Source organism: Drosophila navojoa, chromosome 4 (assembly GCF_054131105.1).
Source record: "Drosophila navojoa isolate 15081-1374.11 chromosome 4, UAZ_NAV_1.0, whole genome shotgun sequence".
Taxonomy (NCBI): Eukaryota; Metazoa; Arthropoda; class Insecta; order Diptera; family Drosophilidae; genus Drosophila; species Drosophila navojoa.
The window spans coordinates 24,249,709-24,272,440 of NC_142892.1; the positions used below are offsets into that span (position 1 = coordinate 24,249,709).

At 37.5% G+C, this 22,732-nt stretch overlaps 4 protein-coding genes and 1 non-coding gene across 5 annotated transcripts; 2 read left to right on the forward strand and 3 right to left on the reverse strand.

Moving 5' to 3' along the window:
• Window positions 1-1,437: 1,437 nt before the first annotated feature.
• LOC108658073 (uncharacterized) lies at window positions 1,438-3,291 on the forward strand. Its single transcript, XM_089259264.1, has 2 exons — window positions 1,438-1,457; window positions 2,381-3,291. Exons 1-2 carry the CDS (start codon window positions 1,438-1,440, stop codon window positions 2,847-2,849), a joined length of 489 nt encoding a protein of 162 aa, XP_089115390.1. The 3' UTR covers window positions 2,850-3,291.
• A 1,904-nt stretch (window positions 3,292-5,195) lies between these two features.
• LOC108658202 (uncharacterized) lies at window positions 5,196-6,446 on the reverse strand. Its single transcript, XM_089259265.1, has 2 exons — window positions 6,417-6,446; window positions 5,196-5,669 (listed from the first exon to the last, which is right to left on the reverse strand). Exons 1-2 carry the CDS (start codon window positions 6,444-6,446, stop codon window positions 5,196-5,198), a joined length of 504 nt encoding a protein of 167 aa, XP_089115391.1.
• A 2,488-nt stretch (window positions 6,447-8,934) lies between these two features.
• Window positions 8,935-9,961, reverse strand: LOC108652545 (uncharacterized). Its single transcript, XM_018102754.3, has 3 exons — window positions 9,779-9,961; window positions 9,405-9,719; window positions 8,935-9,300 (listed from the first exon to the last, which is right to left on the reverse strand). The coding sequence occupies exons 1-3, from the start codon at window positions 9,842-9,844 to the stop codon at window positions 9,085-9,087; spliced, it is 597 nt and encodes a 198-aa protein (XP_017958243.1). The 5' UTR covers window positions 9,845-9,961; the 3' UTR covers window positions 8,935-9,084.
• A 57-nt stretch (window positions 9,962-10,018) lies between these two features.
• Window positions 10,019-10,964, forward strand: LOC108650329 (uncharacterized). Its single transcript, XM_018099444.3, has 2 exons — window positions 10,019-10,229; window positions 10,340-10,964. Exons 1-2 carry the CDS (start codon window positions 10,152-10,154, stop codon window positions 10,841-10,843), a joined length of 582 nt encoding a protein of 193 aa, XP_017954933.3. The 5' UTR covers window positions 10,019-10,151; the 3' UTR covers window positions 10,844-10,964.
• A 4,956-nt stretch (window positions 10,965-15,920) lies between these two features.
• On the reverse strand, window positions 15,921-15,992 carry TRNAM-CAU (transfer RNA methionine (anticodon CAU)). The gene has a single exon. It is a non-coding gene; the product is annotated as a tRNA-Met (tRNA).
• Between the last annotated feature and the right edge of the window lie 6,740 nt (window positions 15,993-22,732).

Sequence of the window (22,732 nt, forward strand, 5' to 3'; positions counted from 1 at the left end):
GATACCCTGTAATTTTTACATTTTTTGAACGTAAGTATTCAAATTTCGCATTTACGTTACCGTTAGCTCTTTCTAAGAACTGGCCAAAATGAGGTATCTACGGCCACTAGGGGCGTGGCAATAGGCATTTGTAGTATTAAATTGCGACATTTATATGCTTGAGCTATCTATGTATGTACATGTATATACAAATAGGCTTAATAGGCACTGATAACACGGAAGAAAAGATTTTTATAAAATTTAAAAATAAAATTTAAATATTTATTAAAAAATATAAAAGAAGCTAAAATAACAAAATTTGCAATTTACAAAAATAAGTTGTCCGCGGGATTTGAACTCGCACCCAAGCCATGTTTGTCAAAAATAACAAAACAAATTTAAACCGGCGCCTTTGCCGACAGCGCCACCACCTACTATCAGTCACTGTATTTAAAATGAAATCCAAAAATAGGATTCTTGTTATGAGAGTAGCGTATGGTAAATTCAAGAACAAAGCAAAAACAAATCAGTCTCATTTCAACGCTAGAGTATGCATTTATGTGTACATACATACACACATACAAATGAGCGCGTGCATAAGAAAGGCTGGAATGCTTGATGCTTTTTTCAAAAATGAATAAAATAAAATCTATTTTATAAAAAACGAAATATGTATGAAAAAGCACACAACATTAAGGGGCTTTGAACCTCCGCCACTGTAACATAACTTGCGACGCCTCTATCACCCACGCTATCGTTTTGCTCGACAATCTCGTAGCTAAAATACAATAAGCTAATAACAGAGCGTCATCTGACAAAACTACAATAACAGCTAGAAAATCCAGAAATCAATCGCAATTCTTAGAATGCTAAAAAGCGCGCTTTTGTAATGTAAGCAAACGCTTAAGAATCTGCAATAGGTGTGACCAAAAGCTATTAACGAAAATTACCACACATTTTCACTCAAAAAGTGCACGATCAATAATAATTATCGATTACTCGATAAAAATTATCAAAAGCTACAATCAAAAAGCGTAATTGTTTTGTACTAAATTTTTTTAAAGCCAAATTAAATTTGAAATAAGAATATATGCCCCTTTGTAAACATAGCATAATGTATACGGACTGTGAATGAGTATTCCGCAGTCGGTAGCGATCGCAACGTTCTTACTTGTTTTTCAATAATTTTCATCGAATTTTCAATCAATTGCTGTGACCCAAATATTGTGGACATATATTAAAACAAGTAAGAACGTTGCAGTCGGGCGTTACCGACAGCGGAACACTCATTCACACCCCATCAGCAATTTAGTAGCCAAGTTTTGCTCTAATACTGTAGAAAATTCAGTATAATTATTAATAATTATAATTATAATATTAATCATGTTGAATAAATATAAATCTCATTAGAAACAAATATGATTGAAGCTCATAATACATCCATAATTACCTCGGCATATGGCGTCCAACTACATCAAGTAAGAATGCTCTAATCGAGACTGCTCGACTAGGAGATACCCTAAGCCCTTCAAGCTGATATTCTAATCATACTGCACTTCTTTAATGCATACATACATATGGAAACTCACACATAACTGCGCAGTAAGCAGGGACTGTACTTGGGCTGCGCTGCAGTGTGGGCAATATTATAATTTAATTTCTAGACGTACTATCTTAATGTGTACATTCTAAAGGATAAGGCTCTAGTACTTAAAATACGTTTTTCATGAACTTCTGGCGAAGGCGGCGTGGTTGCCAAAGTCTGTAAATTTAAAAATGTTTGTATTCATTATATGTATATACACAGTAAATCTGAAGTCTCCAGGTCTAAATATATTTAAATGAGGTTGAAAAAACAAAATAAATTTTTCGATTATTCCCGACAAAAAAGTTATCAGATTAGTTATCGAAAAAATATGATTAAATTGTACCGCGTATGGTATACACGAGTATGCATGCCAAATTTCAGCTCTCTAGCTCTTATAACCTCTGAGATCTAGGCCATATCGGCTCTGCTCATCGTGCTGATCAAGAATATATATACTTTTTGGGGTGTGCGATGATTCCTTCTGCCTGTTACATACTTTTCATAAAAACCATTACACCCTGATTTCCCATTTTCAATGGGTTCAGGGTATAAAAATAATTTAGTATAAAACAAAACTATTATACCCTGATTTCCCATTTTCAATGGGTTCAGGGTATAAAAAGAATCATTTAGGCCGGCTTGCTCATAGTCCGAAACTCATTTCAATGTCGTGGCTTATATAAAAATGTACGTATTTCATATTAACGGCATTTCAATTCTCTTGATGATTTTCGACCGACTGTCAGTCGTTAAAGCTGTGAGTTCCTACTGAAAAATAGCAACATCAAATTACTTACTTGTTATTAAGTCTAGCGTAATCATTCAAGCAGGAGAGTCCAAGTACAGCCATAAGTATTTTGACACCTTTAATATGAGCATCATCAATAACACGCTCAATCTGGACATGATGATCAGAAAGCCTTTAACGCGTGGATTTAAAATGCACATTGACTTCTCCATCAGCCTAGGCAAATCGAAGCACTACCAAAGCGTCTTCGCCCATATAGTAGACGTTTGCGGCGTTGTGTCAGCCATACATAATAATATTTTCAAGACCTGGTTCCAGAGCATGTTGGAGCATGGAAACTTCATGTACAACTGTCCCGTGACCGAGGGCCATTACTTTCTGCGAAACTGGAGAATGGATGCCCACATGGTGCCTCAGTATTTATATGCAGGCGACTATCGTGTGAACTGCCACATGTTCTTCGGGAAACTAAAGACAAAGCACGAGGACTTTGTAGTAGAAATGAAAATATTCGCGCTGCTCAAATCAAGCTAATTATTTACTTATGTGCGATTACATTCAATTAATGCAAATTATACTAAATCGTATATACATATATACTAGCTGACCCGGCAAACGATGTTTTGCCATATCCAACACATCCCGATCGGCTCATTTTTAAATTTAAGGGCATGGCAGTGCGCGCGTTCCTTGTCTAATGTACCAATGACCACTTTGGAATGAACGTCATATTCAACATCAGGGTCACACTGAAATGCTAGGCGAAGAAATGAATGCGATTTAAATGCTCGAAGTACTTTTTGGCGCTCATCTCGTGCCTCTTGCAATTGTGATGCACGTAACTGCGCCATTCTCACACGGATATCTGCATTGCTTTGTTGCCTTTCTTCATTTAATCTTTGTGTTCGTCGACTCAAGTTAGCCCCCTTGCGCTTTCGTGGCATTGTAATCTGTAATCAAACATAAATAAATCAAGTTGAAGACCTTTTTTTTTTTCTGATAAGCCTTTTGCCTTTCCTGTCATACTAAAAAAACACGTATATTTATTTATCACGTTCACGTATTAATAAAATGTGCATGAATAATTGTTTAGCATTAGAGCATGACCGAAAACTTGTACTATTATCTATACCATACTGGATCAATTCTCAATGACAATGCAAAGATCTTCAATAGCAATCAATACTTATTTGTATATTGCATTACTGAATGATATCGTAAAATCGATATCGAAAAAATAAACAATGGTGGCCCACCCTTTAAACTTAGGGCCACAAAAATAGATGTTGGCTGATTTTCAGACCTACTGGACTAGCACACACAATTTCGTGAGAATCGGTAGAGCCGTTTTGAAGAAGTTTGCCAAAAAACATCGCGACTATTACTGATTTATCCATCTTATAATGTATTATCATAGGACATGGTGGACATGGTGAGAGAAAGAAGGGGAGAGTGAGAGTTCATGAAAGTAATCCCGATCGTCGTTGAGAAAGAGCGAGATGGCTGCTTAGGCCACTTGGGCAGGGTCTTCATGATTGTCGGGGGAAAGAAATGTGAGATAGATACAGTAGAATCTTGTTATAATGAATAAGGGGTTGCACTTTCAAAAGTTTGTAGTCGACAGGCTAATTTTTACATGAAAGGAATCATTTTTATTATTTTATAAGCCTTATATAGTAATTAGGTTCATTATACTTGTGACAATTTGGTCAGCCTCTGTTATTATCTATTAACAATATCAGATTTTCTAATGTAACATTTGTTAATGTCTCAATAACGCACTGAACCGGTTAATTTCAAAATCAATTAGGCTTTTAGTGAATCCATTAACAAGCTCATTGTTCAAATGGCTGTAAAAGTTTATCCTAAAAGCGTACATTGGAAAATGGGAATTCAGGGTTTAATTGTTTTGTGTAAAAGTATGTAACGGGCAGAAGGAATCATCGCAGACCCCATAAAGTATATATATTTTTGATCACGGCGACGAGCTGAGTCGATATAGCCCGTCCGTCCGTCCGTCAGTCTGTATGAGTCTGCATGAGTCGATCTCAGAAGATACAAAAGCTAGAGAGCTGAAATTCGGCATGCATACTCTTGTATACATATATATATATACATATATATATATATATATATATATATACATACATTTGAACATTATGATAACATTCTGAAAGTTTCATAGGGATCGTACGTCTAGAAATTAAATTATTCAACAAATAAATTCTCATATTGCCAACACTGCAGCGCAGCCCCAGGCTGCTTACTTCGCAGTTAGCAGAGCGCGGGCTTATGCGTGCGTATATGTACATAAAAGAAGTACAGAATGATTAGAATATCAGATTGGGGGGTCAGGGGATCTCGTAGTCTTTGCATGTGTTTGTATGTATATGTACATAAAAGAAGTACAGAATGATTAGAATATCAGATTGGGGGGTCAGGGGATCTCGTAGTTTAGCAGTCTCGACTAGAGTTTTCTTACATGTTTTAGTTGTATAACAGACTGTTGCTACGTTTTCTCGGACTGACATCGGACCATACCGAATCTGCTGGCAATCGTGACTAGTTCGTTATATACTATTTCACTAAACCATCAAGCCGTGAATTCTAATGTTGAATATATATAGGGTAGAACGGTATATCATTTCCAGGCAGATGCCATTAAAATGGTATTCGGTCATATTTGGAGATACCACATCTGAGGCTTCTATACTCATTCACGTGGTTGAAATCAACCAATCTTAGGTATAGTATCTCATAAAAGTGTACACCTTAAACTTTTATTAAATAGAGTAACCATAGTATAGTTACTAAAAAGCTTGCTCCTTTATTAAATGTGGAGGCCTGTTATCGAACAGAAAGCCGTTTTTTGATTTTGGATTAAATCAGAGTCATTTCCATCGAGCATTCCGCTAGTTGATTTTCCATTCTTTTCGAGCGCTTTCCATAGTAAAAGCTACCAGTAACCCGGTATTCTTTTAGGTACAAATATGATGGCAGCGAATCCTGGTTTAACTGCCATCCATGCATATAGTAGTATCCTGGTCGTACGGGACAGCTCCTGGAGAAGTTTCCCAATTTGGTCATGGTGACGACAATCCGGCCATATATTCCGTTCTGGGAGTCTTTAAGTAGAGAGCAGTAGTCCATATCGTGATCTAATACACTCTGATAAGCTTTAGTTGGGGACATACGAGCTTCAAAGCTCATATGCGCCTTAAGGCCTACAGTTAGCGTCCTTACAATAATCATATCCACGTCGATTTTATTTTTATTTAAAATATGCACATTAAAACTTGAAAACACATCGCGTTTGAACGTACAGTTTTCATTTTTGAAAGTCGCTTTGGATGCCTGTTAATATACTTAAGAAAATTTTCGTAAAGGAAAAAAGTTGATATTAATATTTACCAAAATACTGTTTATTATTCCCAAGAAGATAAACAGTCCAAGAGTGTTTGAAAACATTGCGAACGTTGCCAACGTATACTTTGAACTATTTCAGCAGTTTCAATGTGTTTTTGCAAATGCATTAGAGAGCAGCTAAATTGATTCTAAAAGCTACCGATGCGTGCTATATTGCGATATTCGCATTACAGGTTATATAAAAATAACTTTTTTGGATTTCAATACATTCAGATTTCATTAAAAATTTATGGAGAACAAATCGTTAAAGAGCATCAGTTGGATGCAGACCACCCCCAATCTAAGTATTTCCTCTAAATATTTCCCCTAAGTACTCTGATGCTAAGCTAAAAGATCACACATTTTACTTCACTTTACACGACTGACCCTCTTCAGGCCTGGGCGACCGAAGAAATGCTGAAGCTTTATATAGGGCGAAATTCACTCAGACCCCAAGTCGCTTTCAAATGTTGAGCCCGACGAGCGGTATAAGTAGCTGTATTCGAACTTAAAGTAACGAATGGGAATCATTGGGATATAAATACTCAATGAATACTTTTGCATACATATAGAAAACTTAAATGAGCTTCTGTTGCTCTTCTTCGTCCTTTGCTATTGTTACACATACAGATAGATAAGTAGACCAACAGACAGACAGAGAGACAGACACGGAGACAGACAGAGAGGCAGATATACCGACAGATATGCGAACTGATCATTGTCCATTTTTTTCACCAATCAAAACTCTATGAATTTGTTAATTATAATATAATATATATGTATATATTTATATAATACTCATATATTGTACACCAAGCACATAGATTATCTAGTATAAGTATGATCAGTGACTTTTTTAACCAATAAAACAGAAAACGTTAAATATAATTATTATAAAGTAATTATTTGTAAGCATTACATAGAGAACAACATCATGATTAGTGGTACAGTCGAGTCTCGATAATTCGTACCCGCTAAATCGAAATCCTCAAAATTACATAAGAAACTGCTAGTCTCTTGAAAAAACTTTTTATAAACCGTAACTTCGTTTCGAAACCTCTTGTAAATCGTAGAGCTTAATTTTGCTACAATTTCAATAACAACACATAATCAATCAGTTATTGACAATGGAGCGAAATTCAGAATTGCTCCATCAACATAAACTTAAATTTTTAGCAGAAAGAAATTTATTATGGGAACACTCTCACACAGTCAAATAAAGCGTTGAAAACCATCTGAATATCCAAAAATGGGAAAAACAGTAGAGACTTCAACTTTTTTTTTAAATGTCCGAATATAGCGCACGCATATCGAGTTTATTACTAAAAAACGATAGCACATTCCGATACTTTTTATCGATAAAAACCTTATCAAAGATCACTTAAAAAATTATATCTCCTACATCTTTCAAGTTAGAGTCTAAATGTATATTAATATGCATTTTATACATTTTCGGTTTTTGTTAAAATTTCCCCCAACCCTAAATCCACCCGCTCACACTCATCTCTGTAAAAGTCGTATATCAAATACTAGAGACTTGTGCTTCGGTATACACATCCATTTAAACATTATGATTACGTTCTGAAAGTTTCATTACGATCGCACGTCTAGAAATTAAATTATTGAACAATTAAGTTCTCATAATATTGCCACACTGCAGCGCGACCCAAGCGCAATCGCTTGTATATGCGTGTGTGTGTGTGCGTGCATTTGTTTGTATGCGTGTGTGTGTGTGTGTGTGTGTGTGTGTGTGCGTGTTTGTGTGTGTGTGTGCGTGTGTGAGTGCTAATTATTATTGAAATATCAGTTGCTTGTAGGGTTCAGGTGATCTTATAGTCGAGCACCCTCGATGATATGGAAGTATGTAACAGGCAGAAGGAGGCGTGGCAGACCCCACAAAGTATATACATATATTCTTGATCAGGGCGACGAGCTGAGTCGATTTGGACCTGTCAGTCCGTCTGTCCGTATGTATGAACGCATCGATCTCAAAAGATATAAGAGCTAGACACTTAAAATTTTTTTGAAATGTCCGTATATAGCGCACGCATATCGAATCAATCACTAAAAAACGATAACTCATTCCGATATTTTATCGATAGAAAACCTTATCGAAGATCAATTATAAAATAATATCACTAACCAGAGAGCTCTCTGGTTAAATATAATATCTCCCACATCTTTAAAGCTAGAGTCTCCAAATGCATAAAAAAAGTTCTTAATGATAAGAATATCAGCTTGAAGGGTTCAGGGTATATCCTAGTCGAGCAGACTCGACTAGAGCCTTCTTACATGTTTTACTTTTAAAAATCATTGTTCTTAATAATATTGGAAACCAGATCGCGTACGTTTTTGAAACAAGATGTTCGGCGCAGCTGCTAATAATTGCTCTTAATAGTTAATAAGTTTCTCTTAATTTAATCTTTTGCCTTTTGTTATTCTCATTCGTTGTTAGTGCACTTATGCACATAATAAAGCATAACACACACATTTCGGCAGTTCTGTTACTTGCGTACTCCTTTTTACTTCTTTAAACTCTGTACTAAGATTGTCTTCATTAGTGAAACTCTTAGATATTTGCCGCTCTCGCAGCCAATAACTTTGACTAAAAGGTGCCTAGAGAAGTAATGGAGCTATAAACTAGTAATACCCATTTACTTCGAGGTGCTGCGCAATAGCAAATACATATTATTATGGCTACTGCGATGTGTTTAAGTACCGGCAATAGTGAGCAAGAGCTCAATGCAATTGACAGTCACATAAATCATAAAAAATGCTCACGAAATCAAAGCGGCTGGCACTTCGCAGTCAGGCGCGCTTTTAAAATTCGCGAACTGTCAGAGGGAATACAATGGGCACGACGCTAGTCGAAACATTTCATTGCAAATATATTAAATATTAATTATGTTGTGTCGCTGTCTATACCGTGATGGCCCATTCGACGGGGCATTTTAATTCAATTTGTGAAATTTGCAAAAAATATGCTAAATTTGCGTGCAAAAAAATATGAACAATTTTATGACAGATGACATGATAGATATTCGGCGAGTGGCAAAGCCAGCTAATTCGAAAGCGATTGCGTTCACGTATTCGAAAAACAGGGCTGCCTTGAAAATGTAATTATCGCAGATCTAAAATGGAATTCAATTGCGTCCACAATTAGTTCTCTATGCGGACAAGCAAGCCTCTAATTCTAATAAAAATATCTGAATGATTTTGTTTGCGCTAATCGGCAAATGTATTGCTCGTTACTACATTTAGAAAGAAGAAGAAAACGGATAGATAAGTTGAAGAATACCATTGAAACATCGAAAGTGCTGGATAGGTACGGTCACTGAATAGACTTCAGCAGTGGTGAAGTGGCCTAGGTCGTCTTGGGCAACATGGCGAATATGCCAGGTTTCAGATTGTTGACATCCTGGACAACAAACTCGCCGGAAATGTGGTCGTTCATGAGGAGCGATCGCTTCTTGCTGGCATCCAGGAGGTGGGCCTCAAAGTGGATGTCAACCTCCAGTTCGGGCAGAATGGACGAGGTTGGGTCTTCTGGCCACCAGAACTTATTGATGTAGTACGAGCCCTGTAATTTGCGATTAAAGCGTAAGTGACGAAATTTGTATCTTCCCTAGAAGACGCGATTGTAGATTGCACGAGGGCCAGAGCGCAAAGCGTGGGAGCACTCACCTTCGGTATCGGACAGGTGTCAATGATATTTCCGTATTCGCGCATGAAGCCGTGCACGAAGCGACCCACTGGCGACTGGTTGGCATAGTTCAGGATGCGGCAGACATTCAGGGTGGTGTTCAAGGTGGTTGTGTAGTATGGGTCCACTTTGTTAGTTATGCGCACCTCGAAGTGAATGTCCACGTCGTGCAGCGGTTGGTGCACCTCCATGGAGAAGTTCAGGTGTGGATCCGAGTTGTCGTAGAGGATCTTGTGGCTGACCATTTTCTCCTCGCTCCACACCTTGATCTCCTTGAACTTGGGCCGCATCATTTTCTGGCCAATGCAACGGGAGCTGGTAAGGAATAGTCTGGAGGCGATTCGAGAGCACTTACCTCGGCCAAGCTGCCAGAGCAGAGCGCCATAAGGACTTGCACTACAAGCACACTATTCATCCACATGGTTTTTTACTATGCCTGCCAACCTCTGTGATGCTCCAGATATTTATAGTGCCAGGTAATCATTAGCAAAGGTAATTATGAATCGATGTTGTCGATAATAGGGCTTGAGACTAAACGCCTGAGTGATTGTGAATAAAAGCATATTCAAAAACAATTAGTTGACGCTGTTTGCCGTGACAATGAGGATTTTCATCTGATTCCGTAATGGCCAAACTCATTTGGTCTCCAGTGATGCCTGACGCCTAATACTCCTATAATATGACTAATGGTTAATTGAATAAAATTGCCAGTTTATAATTTAACTAAGATGGGAGCAGAGTTAAGTCTACGATTTCTTGCATTGGCACTTACGCTAATGCTAAGCCATCCTGTAGCTCATGGCTGGGTAAGCGTGGGGCTGGGTGCTGGAACATATAGGGCTGCTTCTATGATGTAAAGATCATCCGATCTGCTATTTTAATAAATTGTCTTTCTTTTGCACTCTACAATTTCCAGCGATCCTTCAAGATTGTTTTTGTGCGCTTCGACTACGAAGTCAATGCGAAGCTGGTGGATGTGAAAATAGAATTACAAAACAGTAGCAAAAGTGCGCTTACCGTCGTCGTCAACACCCTGGAGACAATCAACGATGTGGATGTAACGGGCAGTGTATTCTTGGAAACGGAGCCGGGCAACTATACCAGCCTCATCAGCAGGACTGTGGACCTCTGCAAGATGTTGAAAGACCGCAACGTGGATCCCCTGTCACGGTCCATATACCAAGACATGCAGCGATATGGAAAACTTTTCAAGGAATGCCCCATACAGAGGGGCACCTACACGCTGCAGGACTATGTTGTAGACGAGGAGCTGCTGCCCAGCTTTCTGCCAGAGGCGAACTTCAAATTTAGCTTACGTCTATCCAAACCTAAGAATCAGATGATATTCAAGGGCTCGTTCTACGGACGCATCGACAAGTCGAAGGGTTTCAACAATCTTAAACTTTTTAGTATGGGTTAATAAAGACGTAAATCGAGTTGAGCAGAAGGGAGAGAGAGTGCAAGAGAGAGATAGAGGGAGAGAAAACTGTATGTGTGGGTGCGCTCTTATGTGCTAAACGCTCAATAAAGGTGTCTTGAATGCTATAAATTTGTCAACACTTCGTACTTCAATTTAAATTATAGTCATGCAATATGTGTACGATATCTTTCAGTTCTGCCTGAGCCCGAGCTTGAGTCGCTATAGCTATCGCTATTGCTGTCTCTGTCTGTTGCTGAGTGCGCTGTTTGCCAGAGTTTAGTATGCAAAATGGCTTTTGTCGCACAATTGACGTCATTGTCGGCTCTGAGGCGTCATCGTCATTGGGTAGTCGGACGCGTTGTCCTCACCAGCCAGTTCATCAGCCGAATGCTGAGTGCTGAATGCTGCGGGAACAGAGTCACCTCCGTTGTCACGTGTTTGCCTGCTCGACTGCGAAATTCGCATGTTTACCCGACGGTGACAAGCTGTCTGCAGGCAGCGAATTGATGACGCTGATAATAGCCACCGTCGACGGCAGACAATAAGGAAGACGAAGACGAAGGCGGGCGCGCAGGCGGGCCAAGACGGCAGTGATGATGTGCCCGATGAGAAACAGACGACAATGATTTAGAGCGATTGTAGCAGCATGTGTGCTGAAGCTGGAGCTGGAAATGGGGTATGGGTATGGGGATGGGGCTGAAGCAGGCGACTCGAAGTACTCGTGTGTTGATTGGACTGATATCGTTAGGAGCATATAAATTATAAGGTTAGCGGCATCTTGTTTTCTCTATAGATAGAGCCGACAAGATTTCTTATTAACTAATGCAGTTAGCCAGTATCTGATCTCGAGAGCTTCTCATTATTCATGCAGCATTACATGGTTGTTAGGCAGGCCACGTAATGGAGCCTACGCGCTAGATATAAAGAAATTCTCGTAAAGTTTGCCGACTCGATGCAAAACATAATAAAAACTTGCGAATTGCTGACGGCATTTCTCTCTTTCTTTGCAAATTTGTTTTTTGCTCTTGCTGAATCCGCTTCTGAACAGAAGCAACAAGAGACCGCTGAGTGCACCGCCTGGTGACAAGGCGAGGGCGACGGAAGGGTCGCCTCGGCTAGGCTCTATAGTGCGCTGTAATTAAGGATGCGCTGCACATCGTTTTAAGCCAAAAGTCGTTGACAGCAGTAATGTCACGTTAAAACTTGTGAGTCAGCAGCCGGCAGAGCGGAGAAATATATAAATCTATCTAAGCTCACGGGTGACCGCATAAGGACGGCCATAAATTGTTGCAAAGGCTTCGAAGAGTGCAATAACTTAGAAAATTACGAATTCCCATACAAACACACACATATATATATATATATATATATATATATATATATATATATATATATATATATATATATATATATATATATATATTATTTCTTTTATATACCAAAGTTCATTTTAGTTGCGAATGCGAGCAGTACAATTGTCGAGGTCTTAACTTGAATAATGGATGGGCGGCGTTTGCCTCTGATCAACCCTAATACTCATTTCTACTTTGGTTGGAGTTTTTGGTATTTGTCTCGAAGTTGTCTCTGAAGTTCACTTCACATTTTTTCATTTCAATTTTTATTTCAGTAGCTGGCATACTTTGATCACGAAATGTGTAACACAATAAAGAAAAATTTGTGGAGCTCTTCTATATATATATGTACATAAAGCTGAGCACTGGGGAATATATGTACATTTGTTGATTACTATAATATTAAGTTAGGTCCATTTTCTATAAAGATTTACTTATAGTACCAATTATTTCTTGATTCTACTCAGAGAAGAAAAATGAACAGGGTATCTGTGAATCGCACATTCTCAGCTCGAAAGCGAAGATACGACCAAACTATATATTATATAAGAATTGCTGTTGCAGATCTTCCTGATCTATTTATTGAGACATAAATAGTCTTATAAATAGATTGTCAAATCAACATTAAAAGTAGAGCAGCTCGATTCTGTATGACTATTAAATTCATCTCACATACGAGCAAGAGCGACCTTGCCCGTAGTCGACTGCGTAATGCTCTATTTTCATTATATATAACTATGTACAGATCGAAAAGGATTTAGCTATGCGATGCTTTAAATATAATATTAAATATACGTCGATATGTACAGAAAGTTTTCATACCATCATTGCAAAAATGCCATGTCCATCTGATTCCTACCAATTTGTTGGCACTTGAAACGATGTTGAGCGAAACCAGTATGCTCGGCTTAGCTTGCGAGCAGGGCATCTGTGCCTGATCCGTCTATAAATGACGATTAAATAAAATCCCCAATTGGAATTCCCAAATATAAATAATGTGAGCTTAAGCAAAAGCAAAACTAAATGGGGAATACATAAGAGAACCGGATCAGAGGTACCCAGATCGAAATTGATTTGTAAGCAAATAAGTGGGGGACAAGCATAAATTGAGTACGCAGCAAAATGTGGGTTATACATACAAATTGGGTGGACCCGACATATTCCATCTGCATAGATTCTCTACAAGGCACGTGACTGGCAGGGCAGCGCCTATGGCTCAATGCAGTGACATTTACAATTACGCTTGCCACTAGCTGATTTGTCGAGAGCCACGCCCAGTTATGATGGGTTTATTGAACTGGCAATAGCAAGTGTTATGATTGGATCATAATTTTCAAATGATTGGCAAAACGCAGCTAGCCAATAACCGTTATGAGTGTTTAGTTTTCGGCTACACTTCTTCCATTTTAATGCGAATCTGATGCAGAAGAGCGTAACCTCGAGGACCGAAGTAGCTCTGGCTTCGGCAATGACAGTGGCAGTGACTTGGATCTGTAGCTTATCACTGCCCGGGTCTTTTTCATTTGCATTTTGTTCAAGTTTTTCGAGCTTCTCTTAACGTGTCGCTGACTGTATCTGCAGTTGAAATCGCAATCGCATTCGCACGGCATGTGATGTTAGCATAATAATTTCTGTCACATAAATGAAGTGCTAACCAGTGCAAATGGCTTGGGGCGGGAAAAGCAATGAGAAAGTCGAAAGGGTGTTAGCTCATTTTATGGTCAAACTCGCTCGCTGTACATCGACACTTACAGCTACAAATAATATGAACCTCTCTTACACATATACATACAGATATATATAAGATATATATGCATATATCTTATATCTTATCGCGGCAGCTAGGGATAGACCACGAATTTTGATTCAAGAGTCGGCAAAGAGTTCAATGGCTTTGCAAAGTTTCACTGAAGCAACATTAAAGTTTTTTCTCATTCGGATTCCGCTCAAGTATGAAAATCCACTTACAAATATTATGTTAATTGGCACAAAAAGACAGTCGGAAAGTCAGAGAAATGAAATCTTATTACATCAGGCTGGCCAACAAAAAAGGATAAGCATAACCGGCAGACAATTGGCAAACAAACAAATTGCCAAAAATAACAGTTGGCAGTGAGAAAAATTCCAGCTACGGAATAAGCGAGTCGAAATTTTGATGAAATGAAATGTTGTCTTGTCAGTTGGTGTTTCCCCCAAAAGCTCAGCCCAGACCAGGTCAGGGAATGGGGCCCCTTCCGCTTTCCTTGGCTGTGCTCAATATTTGCACTGTGAGGCGTTGCCAGCTACGAGCTAATTTTGATAGTCTTTGCTCGTGGAGACGGAGTCTAAGGTCGGGCGGGCTCGTAGCCTAGACTTGCACTCCACTTTGTACATTGCTTAAGACGTTTTGTATATTATTGGCTTGGCACTGCACTGCCAACAGATTCACAATCAGACTCATGGAGTGCTTGGTAAATACTTGTGGGCAAACTGTAATCAGTTTTTCGTAAAGTTTTTAATGCTATTTTGCATTTAAAATATGCTCGTATTTAAGTTAATTGAAAACTGCAGTTATCTCTGTCACTCTCCCTCTCGCTCTCTGTCTCTCTCTTTCTCCCTACCCCAAAGACAGCTCCCTTCCTGTATCTTTTGAAAACCCCGGGGAATTTGTTTTAAAGATTGAGTAACCTGAAAGCATTTATGCATCAGGCAAGACTTAAAATGCGCATAAAAATTCGCCCAGCATGGGCAAATTTATTTGTTCCCGTGAATTTGACTGCCGGGCACAGAACTTATTGCAATTCCTACAAATTTTTACATAAATTTGCGCTATGACAGGCAAGGCTAGTTCCGCCCAAGTCCTCAGGTGCGGAGTTTCACCCTCGCTGAAGCTGCGTATTATGCAGGCCGTTAGCATTTCTTATTATTATTTTTTTTTTGTTTGACACCTTGAGTTGGTTTTATGAGCTTTCGCATTTGTCTGCTTTGGAACGCCTTCGCTCGCTTTTGCTCTGCCCTGCCATGCTCGCTACCTTTTGAGCAATTTTTAAGCCGGAAATCCACTTTCAATTGTTCGGGGCGCCGCCATGGGCATTGCGTCGGTTTACATATTGCTGTCTGTTGAAGTGTAAACATTTTGGCAGTAGCTGTAAATAGAATCTTGTAAAACGGCGCGGCTAACTGTGCGGGGAGGTCTTGGCTTGGTTAGCTTTTAGCGGAAGTTGGTAAAATTCTTATTACGATGGGATTTCTTTGATTGTTTGACTTTCTTTTCAAAACTTTTGTTTACTTGGGATATTGTCAACAAATTACGCAAACAATTACTATAATCATCGAGACAGGTGGATAAACCCTAATCACTCCTCTACGCAAGACTAATTTTAGTATCACGCTTCAATGAGCAATTCGAAAAACCCAAAAAAAAATAATTTAAAAAAACTGGCTTTATGCGCGTAGATTAAATATGTAGATTTATCTATGTTGTTTACTGTCCACAATGCTCAACTCTTTCTTTTTCTTTTTTACTTATTATTCACAGAAATCGTTTTTCATCACAAATGTGCTCGTTAAAATTATTCTAATTGATAAAAGTTAAAAAGTGCATTACATTTGGTAAATTAACAAAACTATAATTTTAAATGCACCATGGGGGAAATTATGTTCTTTTGGCATAAACTCAAGAAATATTATATATAAAATCTAATTTAAAAAAAGATATCTTCTCATTAAGAAACCGTTAAACGACATAGCAGAGCAAGGTTTCGATCCTCGGACCTCTGGGTTATGGGCCCAGCACGCTTCCACTGCGCCACTCTGCTGTTGCGTCCGGCTATGTTCGAAGCTTATCTGAACACAGGCAAAAAATTAGCTGGGTCCAAGGTTCAAACCTCGATGGAACACATTTATTTTTATTTATTTAGTTTAAATTGAAATTGTTAATATATTTTTTTTATTTTGTTAGTTTAAATTGAAATTGTTAATATTTTATTTAATTACTACTAGTATAATGAAATAAATCTATATGTATATAAATTATTTTTACAATATTCAAATATTTTTCATGTGTTGCATGCTTTTGGGCTTCTCAATAATATCTTACATTAAAATCATTCGCGTCCCTAAAAATATGTTAATAATAAACTCACAATAAATAATTTGTAAACGTGAGGCTAATGTTCATTTTTTTTCTTTTTTTCTAAATATGTATGTATATGTTTATCAAGTGATATATGTATGTATGTTTATCAAGTGATGATGTTAAAATAATTTTGATAACATACTAATTTGATATAGTATATTTATTAAACTTTTATTTCATGTTCTTATAGAAAATTATAATTTTTTACAATATGTCGGAGATATCGGAAAAGTATTTTCTATTATATAAACATCCATCGCCGGCCGCTTTCTGGGCCTCGACATGCTCGCTCGTTTAATTTCTGCTCAAAACTGCAATAACTTCGTTTGACCATCTCACTGCTGTTCTATTTGAGTACACACACATACTCGCTCACATGTTTGCGATTGTTATGCTTATCTCGCTCTAACTTACTGTCGGGCCCAGACTGCGTCAGACAGAGACGTCTGCCAGGTTAGGATAACGGATCGGGGAAGAAACGAATGGAATTGAAATAACGGCAGTCGCATAGTCACACATACAACCTGAAGCGTTATTGCGAAGTACATTTGATTCTTTCCTCTTTACGCTCTTAATTTTGAAATATAGTGATGACATTATGCTTATAATAGTGATAGCACGATATTCATAATATTGTGAAGACACGACATATGTATACAAAACCTAATTTGAAACAAGTAAGAAGACTCTAGTCGAGACTGCTCGACTAGGAGATACCCTGAACCCTCCAAGCTGATATTCTTATCATTCTGCACTTCTTTTATGCACGCACACATACATACACAAGCATCCACCCTCACGCGCCCGCGCTCTGCTAACTGCGCAGTAAGCAGCGACTCCGCTTGGGCTGCGCTGCAGTGTGGGCAATAGTATGGGAATTTACTTGGTGAATAACTTCTTTTGTAATCACACGATCTTAATGAAATTTTCAGGGCGTAATTATATTATTAAATGTGTGTACATTCCAAAGCACAAGTTTCTAAATTTCAGCTCTTATATCTTCTGAGTCGGCGTTCATACGGACGGACAGACGGACAGGGCTATATCGACTCAGCTCGTCGTGTGATCAAGAATATATATACTTTGTGGGCTCTGCGATGATTCCTTCTGCCTGTTACATACTTTTACACAAAACTATTATACCCTGATTTCCCATTTTCAATGGGTTCAGGGTATAAAAATACAAAATTGATTTCGTTAGCACTGTGATTAGCTAATCAAAATAATGCTTTAAGTTACATAATTTATTTCCATTAAAAAAAAGAAGAATAAAAATAATGTTGGCTATAATATAAATATAATGCGGATTTCATAGGAAATTACGGTCACATAGCCTCTGGGTTATGGGTCCAGCACGCTTATATTTTTAAAGATAAAATTAACCATTTGGAAATATGTAAGTAGATTTGTACAAATTTATAATAAACAAGTAAGAAAGCTCTAGTCGAGACTGCTCGACTACGAGATCCCCTGAACCCTACAAGCAACTGATATTTCAATAATAATTAGCACCCACACACGCACTCATGCAAACAAATACACGCACACACACACACTCACATATACAGGCGATTTCGCTTGGGTTGCGCTGCAGTGTTGGCAATATTATGAGAACTTATTTGTTGAATAATTTAATTTCTAGACGTACGATCGTAATGAAACTTTCAGAACGTAATCATAATGTTAAAATGTATGTGTATACCGAATCACAAGTCTCTAGTATTTGATATACGACTTTTACAAAGATGAGGGTGAGGGGGTGGATTTAGGGGTGGGGGGTAAATTTTAACAAAAACCGAAATTGTATGACATGCGTCTTAATATACATTTTAAATTTGGAGACTGTAGCTTGAAAGATGTAGGAGATATAATTTTTTAACTGATCTTCGATAAGGTTTTTTATCGATAAAAAAGTATCGGAATGAGTTATCGTTTTTTAGTGATAAACTCGATATCCGCGTGATATATACGGACATTTTAAAAAAAAGTTGAAGTCTCTAGCTCTTATATCTTCTGAAATCGACGCGTTCAAACATACGGACAGACGGACGGACGGACGGACGGACGGACGGACGGACAGACAGACGGACAGGGCTAAATCGACTCAGCTCGTCGCCCTGATCAAGAATATATATACTTTGTGGGGTCTGCCACGCCTCCTTCTGCCTGTTACATACATTTTAACAAAACCATTATACCCTGATTTCCCATTTTCAATGGGTTCAGGGTATAATTATTATTTATAATAATTGGTATATTATTATAGTGCTTGTACATATATCTATTAAGTACATATGTACATATATACAAATCTGATTGTTTTTGCCTTATACACATACATACATTCATATGTACATATTTACATACTATATGATTTTCGTGCATGATTATCTGAGGAGAGATTCGTTTTCCCTCCACAGTCCGTACAAAGTAGGGCTACAAGATTCCAGAGATGTCTCATGGAGGTGCAGTCCAGCATCGGTCCATGTCTGACCGCCGCCTCTGTCGATTGCAGCGTGTAATTTTTGTAGGGGTAGGTGAAAAGAGCATCTGCCATGTGTGCGGTGTCTATTTAATTACAATTGTCGCCGCAATCGGTGTCCATGTGAGAAGCGATGCGATGCAATGTTGCAGGAGCAGCGGCAACAAAATCGCTGCAATTAACGCGCACTGCAACTGGGGACCGAGTGGCGGACAGTTGGGAGCTCGCTGTCTGGCGAGGCTTTTTTCGATGTGCGAGGCCCATTTTGTGCGATTATTTTACGCTCAATTATTGTTAAATATTTTACAAAATGCGTATACTTATAGTCACGCATCCCACGAATGCCGTTGCCATTGCGAATTGCAAATTGGCCAGGATCGCCCTGGTGTCATGTCCATGTCCTGTTCCCGGGGTTGTCCTAATGAGATTGCAATTATTTGGCCATAAATTTTTATTATTTCGGCTTTAAAGTTCATGAACTTTTATCGGGCAAATAATGCCTGTGCGAGCTTGTTTGTGTATGTGTGGTTTTGTTTTTGTAATCCACAAAAATGCATTTACCGTTTTGCAATGACATGATTTAATTTGAAATTATTTTGTAATTAATTGGACCATAACGTTGAGTGGACAATATAATTAAATACATAATTAATGGCCATGGGTCCAAAATGCACTGATGTAATTATGCGTATCCGAAGGTATTTTTTAGAGATAATATACATATTTCGGAATCATCACTCATTATTACTATGTATAACGTCAATTGATGGGCTCGTGTTGTATAACCACAAATAATTCTATAATGTATTTGATAGTATTAAATAAAGGAAATTAGAAAGTTTATTTCTTGATTATTTGTATTTCAATATATTTTCATAAATGCTAAGGCCAATCCAACTTTTTTGGATATCAATTATGTTCGTTGAAAAAGGGAAATGGGGTAAAAATTGTGACACGAATAAATATATAGTGAACTCTTTTATCGTTGGCAACCTCTGCAAATATTAAACAATATTTGCAGTGAATACTAAAATACTTTTCATTACGTTTTGGCCCGACAGCCCATGCAAAAACACGTACATAAAACAATCTGCTCGCACTGTATATGCGACTTCTCTTTAACGATGAAAACCCATTTAACAAAGTTGGGAGAGAGTTTTGCGATTCTTACACTCGGATCGTAACCGTAATACTGACATATTTGATATTTGGAGGCTGAAAATAAGTTACATCCTCTGGGCTTGCTAAAGTGCTAAGCTATGAGACCACAAAGAAAATCATGAAATTAAAATTTTAAAAATTAATTATCTAATATTTGTATAAGACATTTTATGTTCACATTGTTCCTCGTAATTACATTAATAGCCAATCAATTATTATTATAATGAAGATTTGAATATGCCAATATACAAAACGAAAGTATTTCCAAAAGGTTCCCCTCTATAAGAGTTGAGTCTCATCTCTATCAGGCTTACAGGCCATGCATAAAAATATATGTACATAGACCCAATGCTTGATCCCAAAGAGTATATTTGCAAACAAAACGATTTTGTCACTTATTTGGTTTTGGATTTCGTAAAAATTTTTTTAAGCGTCTGCCTCTTCTCTCATTCACAAGTGTACAAGAGGACTCTGCATTCACGGAGATCAGGAACAGAACTAGGAACGGTTCGAATGGAATGGCTGATGATGTGATTTTTGTATTCTCTATGAGTTAGCACATACATCTATACATACATAGGTATACATATATGTATAGAATTATATATTATTTGATTAGTTTAGGCCACAAAAATCATTCAATTTGTTAACTTCATCAGCTATAAGCCTTGTTAATTTATATGTGAACGAAGGTAACGAGTCGCAATTTAAATTTAAAATTATGGCTCGGCATTTGTAATGGTCGCAACTGCGCCAAATGTTTTAATTGCGGTGCTGGTGAAACAACAACAACAACAAGAGCATTGCCGCGGTAACAGCGTGAGCATCTACATCAGCAGCCGCTGCATTCACAAATTATTGGCATACTTCACAAAGGCAATGCGCAAAAAAAGGACAATGCGCAAAACAAAAACAATCTGACGACTTACCAACTACAGAATACCCAGTCTTCCTTGTGTAATTTAATAATATTTTTGGGAATTATTTTTAAACAAAGATTATGATGTGCTTAACTGTGAAACCAAAAGCTGAAAAAGACTCGCCGTCGGAGAGCGAAAAGTTGCTGTTACAGATTCACAAAGTTTTGAGAGCCCCATAAATTTAAATTTCGAATTATAATGCTATATTTATGTATATTATACATGGTATATAATTTATTCTTCTATTTTTTTTTTCATTCCTTTGTTAATTACTCATTTTTTGGCCTAGCCACACTTTACTTTTTTTTATTAGTGTACAGGGTATGAAATATATATAAATCGACATCTTTTTGGAGTTTGGGCATGTTTGTGGCAATTAATTCAAACACACGACTTTGGCTTTGCAATGTTTGCGGTTAACCTTCGCCAACACCCAACTTCCATCGCTCTGCAGTTCTGCTTCGATGTATATAGCTTAATTTCAATATCCTCTGAATGCTGAATGCATGCTAAGCTACAAGTTCGTTGTAATATATCACTTTTATTTATTTTGTATACCCTGAGCCCATTGAAAATGGGAAACCAGGGTATAATGGTTTTGTGAAAAGTATGTAAGAGGCAAAACGAATCATAACAGACCCCATAGAATATATATATTCTGTCCGTACGTGCGTATGAACGCCTAGATCTCAGAAATTATAAGAGCTAAGAGCTGAGATTTGGTATGCATACTCGTGTACACCATACGCAGTACAATTTAATCATATTTTTTTTTCGATTGATGCTTATGCTCCAAAAATGAGAGAATTACAGGGTATTTTTCGAAATGCAACGACCTTAAAGAAGCGAAACAATATTTTTTGGGGAATCTGTAGAAGAGGTTACTAGTAACTTACTTATCCCAATTTGAAGCTTCTATCTTTTATACTTAGGATATGTAAACTTTTGCGGCTTACGACGCCCTATATGGGCGCCCCCTATCCATGGTGGCACCACTCGATGGATTTCGCAGCGATATTATCGATGTTTCCATTGGTAAATTAAAAGGGTTTGTTTAAAACTAGTTTAGTTTAAAATTAGATTTAGATTTAAACATTAAAAAAAATTGGTTTAGCCTCGAGAATAAAATTCTAAATTGTTAATAATGTTTTGAACTAATTTTATAACTTTTCAAAGAAAACAAAGATTTTCGTGCTAACAAGAATAAGTAAAGAAAAGATATAGCTTGAACATTATATCTATATCTATAAGAATCACTTGGGCTTAAAAGAAAATAACTTCATTTTGATTTCTTAACCTATTAAATAATAACAAGTAAGAAAGCTCTAGTCGAGATTGCTCGACTACGGGACCCCTGAACCCTACAAGCAACTGATATTTCAATAATAGTTAGCACACACACACGCACACGCACACACACACACACGCATACAAACAAATAGACGCACACACATACACATACAAATAAACACACGCATACCCACACACACACGCATATAAAGGCGTTTGCGCTTTGGTTGCGCTGCAGTGTTGACAATATTATGAGAACTTATTTGTTGAATAATTTAATTTCTAGACGTACGATCGTAATGAAACTTTCAGAACGTAATCATAATGTTTAAATGTATGTGTATACCGAAGCACAAGTCTCTAGTATTTGATATACGACTTTTACAAAAATGAGGGTGAGAGGCGGGGGTAAATTTGAAAAAAAACCGAAATTGTATAAAATGCATCTTAATATATATTTAAAATTTGGAGACTCTAGCTTTAAAGATATGGGATATAATTTTCGATAAGGTTTTTTTATCGATACCAAAATAACGGGATGAGCAATCGATGTTTAGTGATAAACTC

Coding starts and splice junctions, on each gene's coding strand:
- LOC108658202 (XM_089259265.1), bottom strand. CDS start 6,446: ATGGACAATGATCAGTTCGCATATCTGTCG. Junction 5,670..6,416: donor ATCAGTTCGCATATCTGTCG/GTATATCTGCCT, acceptor GTATATTAACAG/GCATCCAAAGCGACTTTCAA.
- LOC108650329 (XM_018099444.3), top strand. CDS start 10,152: ATGGGAGCAGAGTTAAGTCTACGATTTCTTGCATTGGCACTTACGCTA. Junction 10,230..10,339: donor ATCCTGTAGCTCATGGCTGG/GTAAGCGTGGGG, acceptor TACAATTTCCAG/CGATCCTTCAAGATTGTTTT.
- LOC108658073 (XM_089259264.1), top strand. CDS start 1,438: ATGGCGTCCAACTACATCAA. Junction 1,458..2,380: donor ATGGCGTCCAACTACATCAA/GTAAGAATGCTC, acceptor TATTAAGTCTAG/CGTAATCATTCAAGCAGGAG.
- LOC108652545 (XM_018102754.3), bottom strand. CDS start 9,844: ATGTGGATGAATAGTGTGCTTGTAGTGCAAGTCCTTATGGCGCTCTGC. Junction 9,720..9,778: donor GCTCTGGCAGCTTGGCCGAG/GTAAGTGCTCTC, acceptor TGCATTGGCCAG/AAAATGATGCGGCCCAAGTT. Junction 9,301..9,404: donor ACACCTGTCCGATACCGAAG/GTGAGTGCTCCC, acceptor CGCAAATTACAG/GGCTCGTACTACATCAATAA.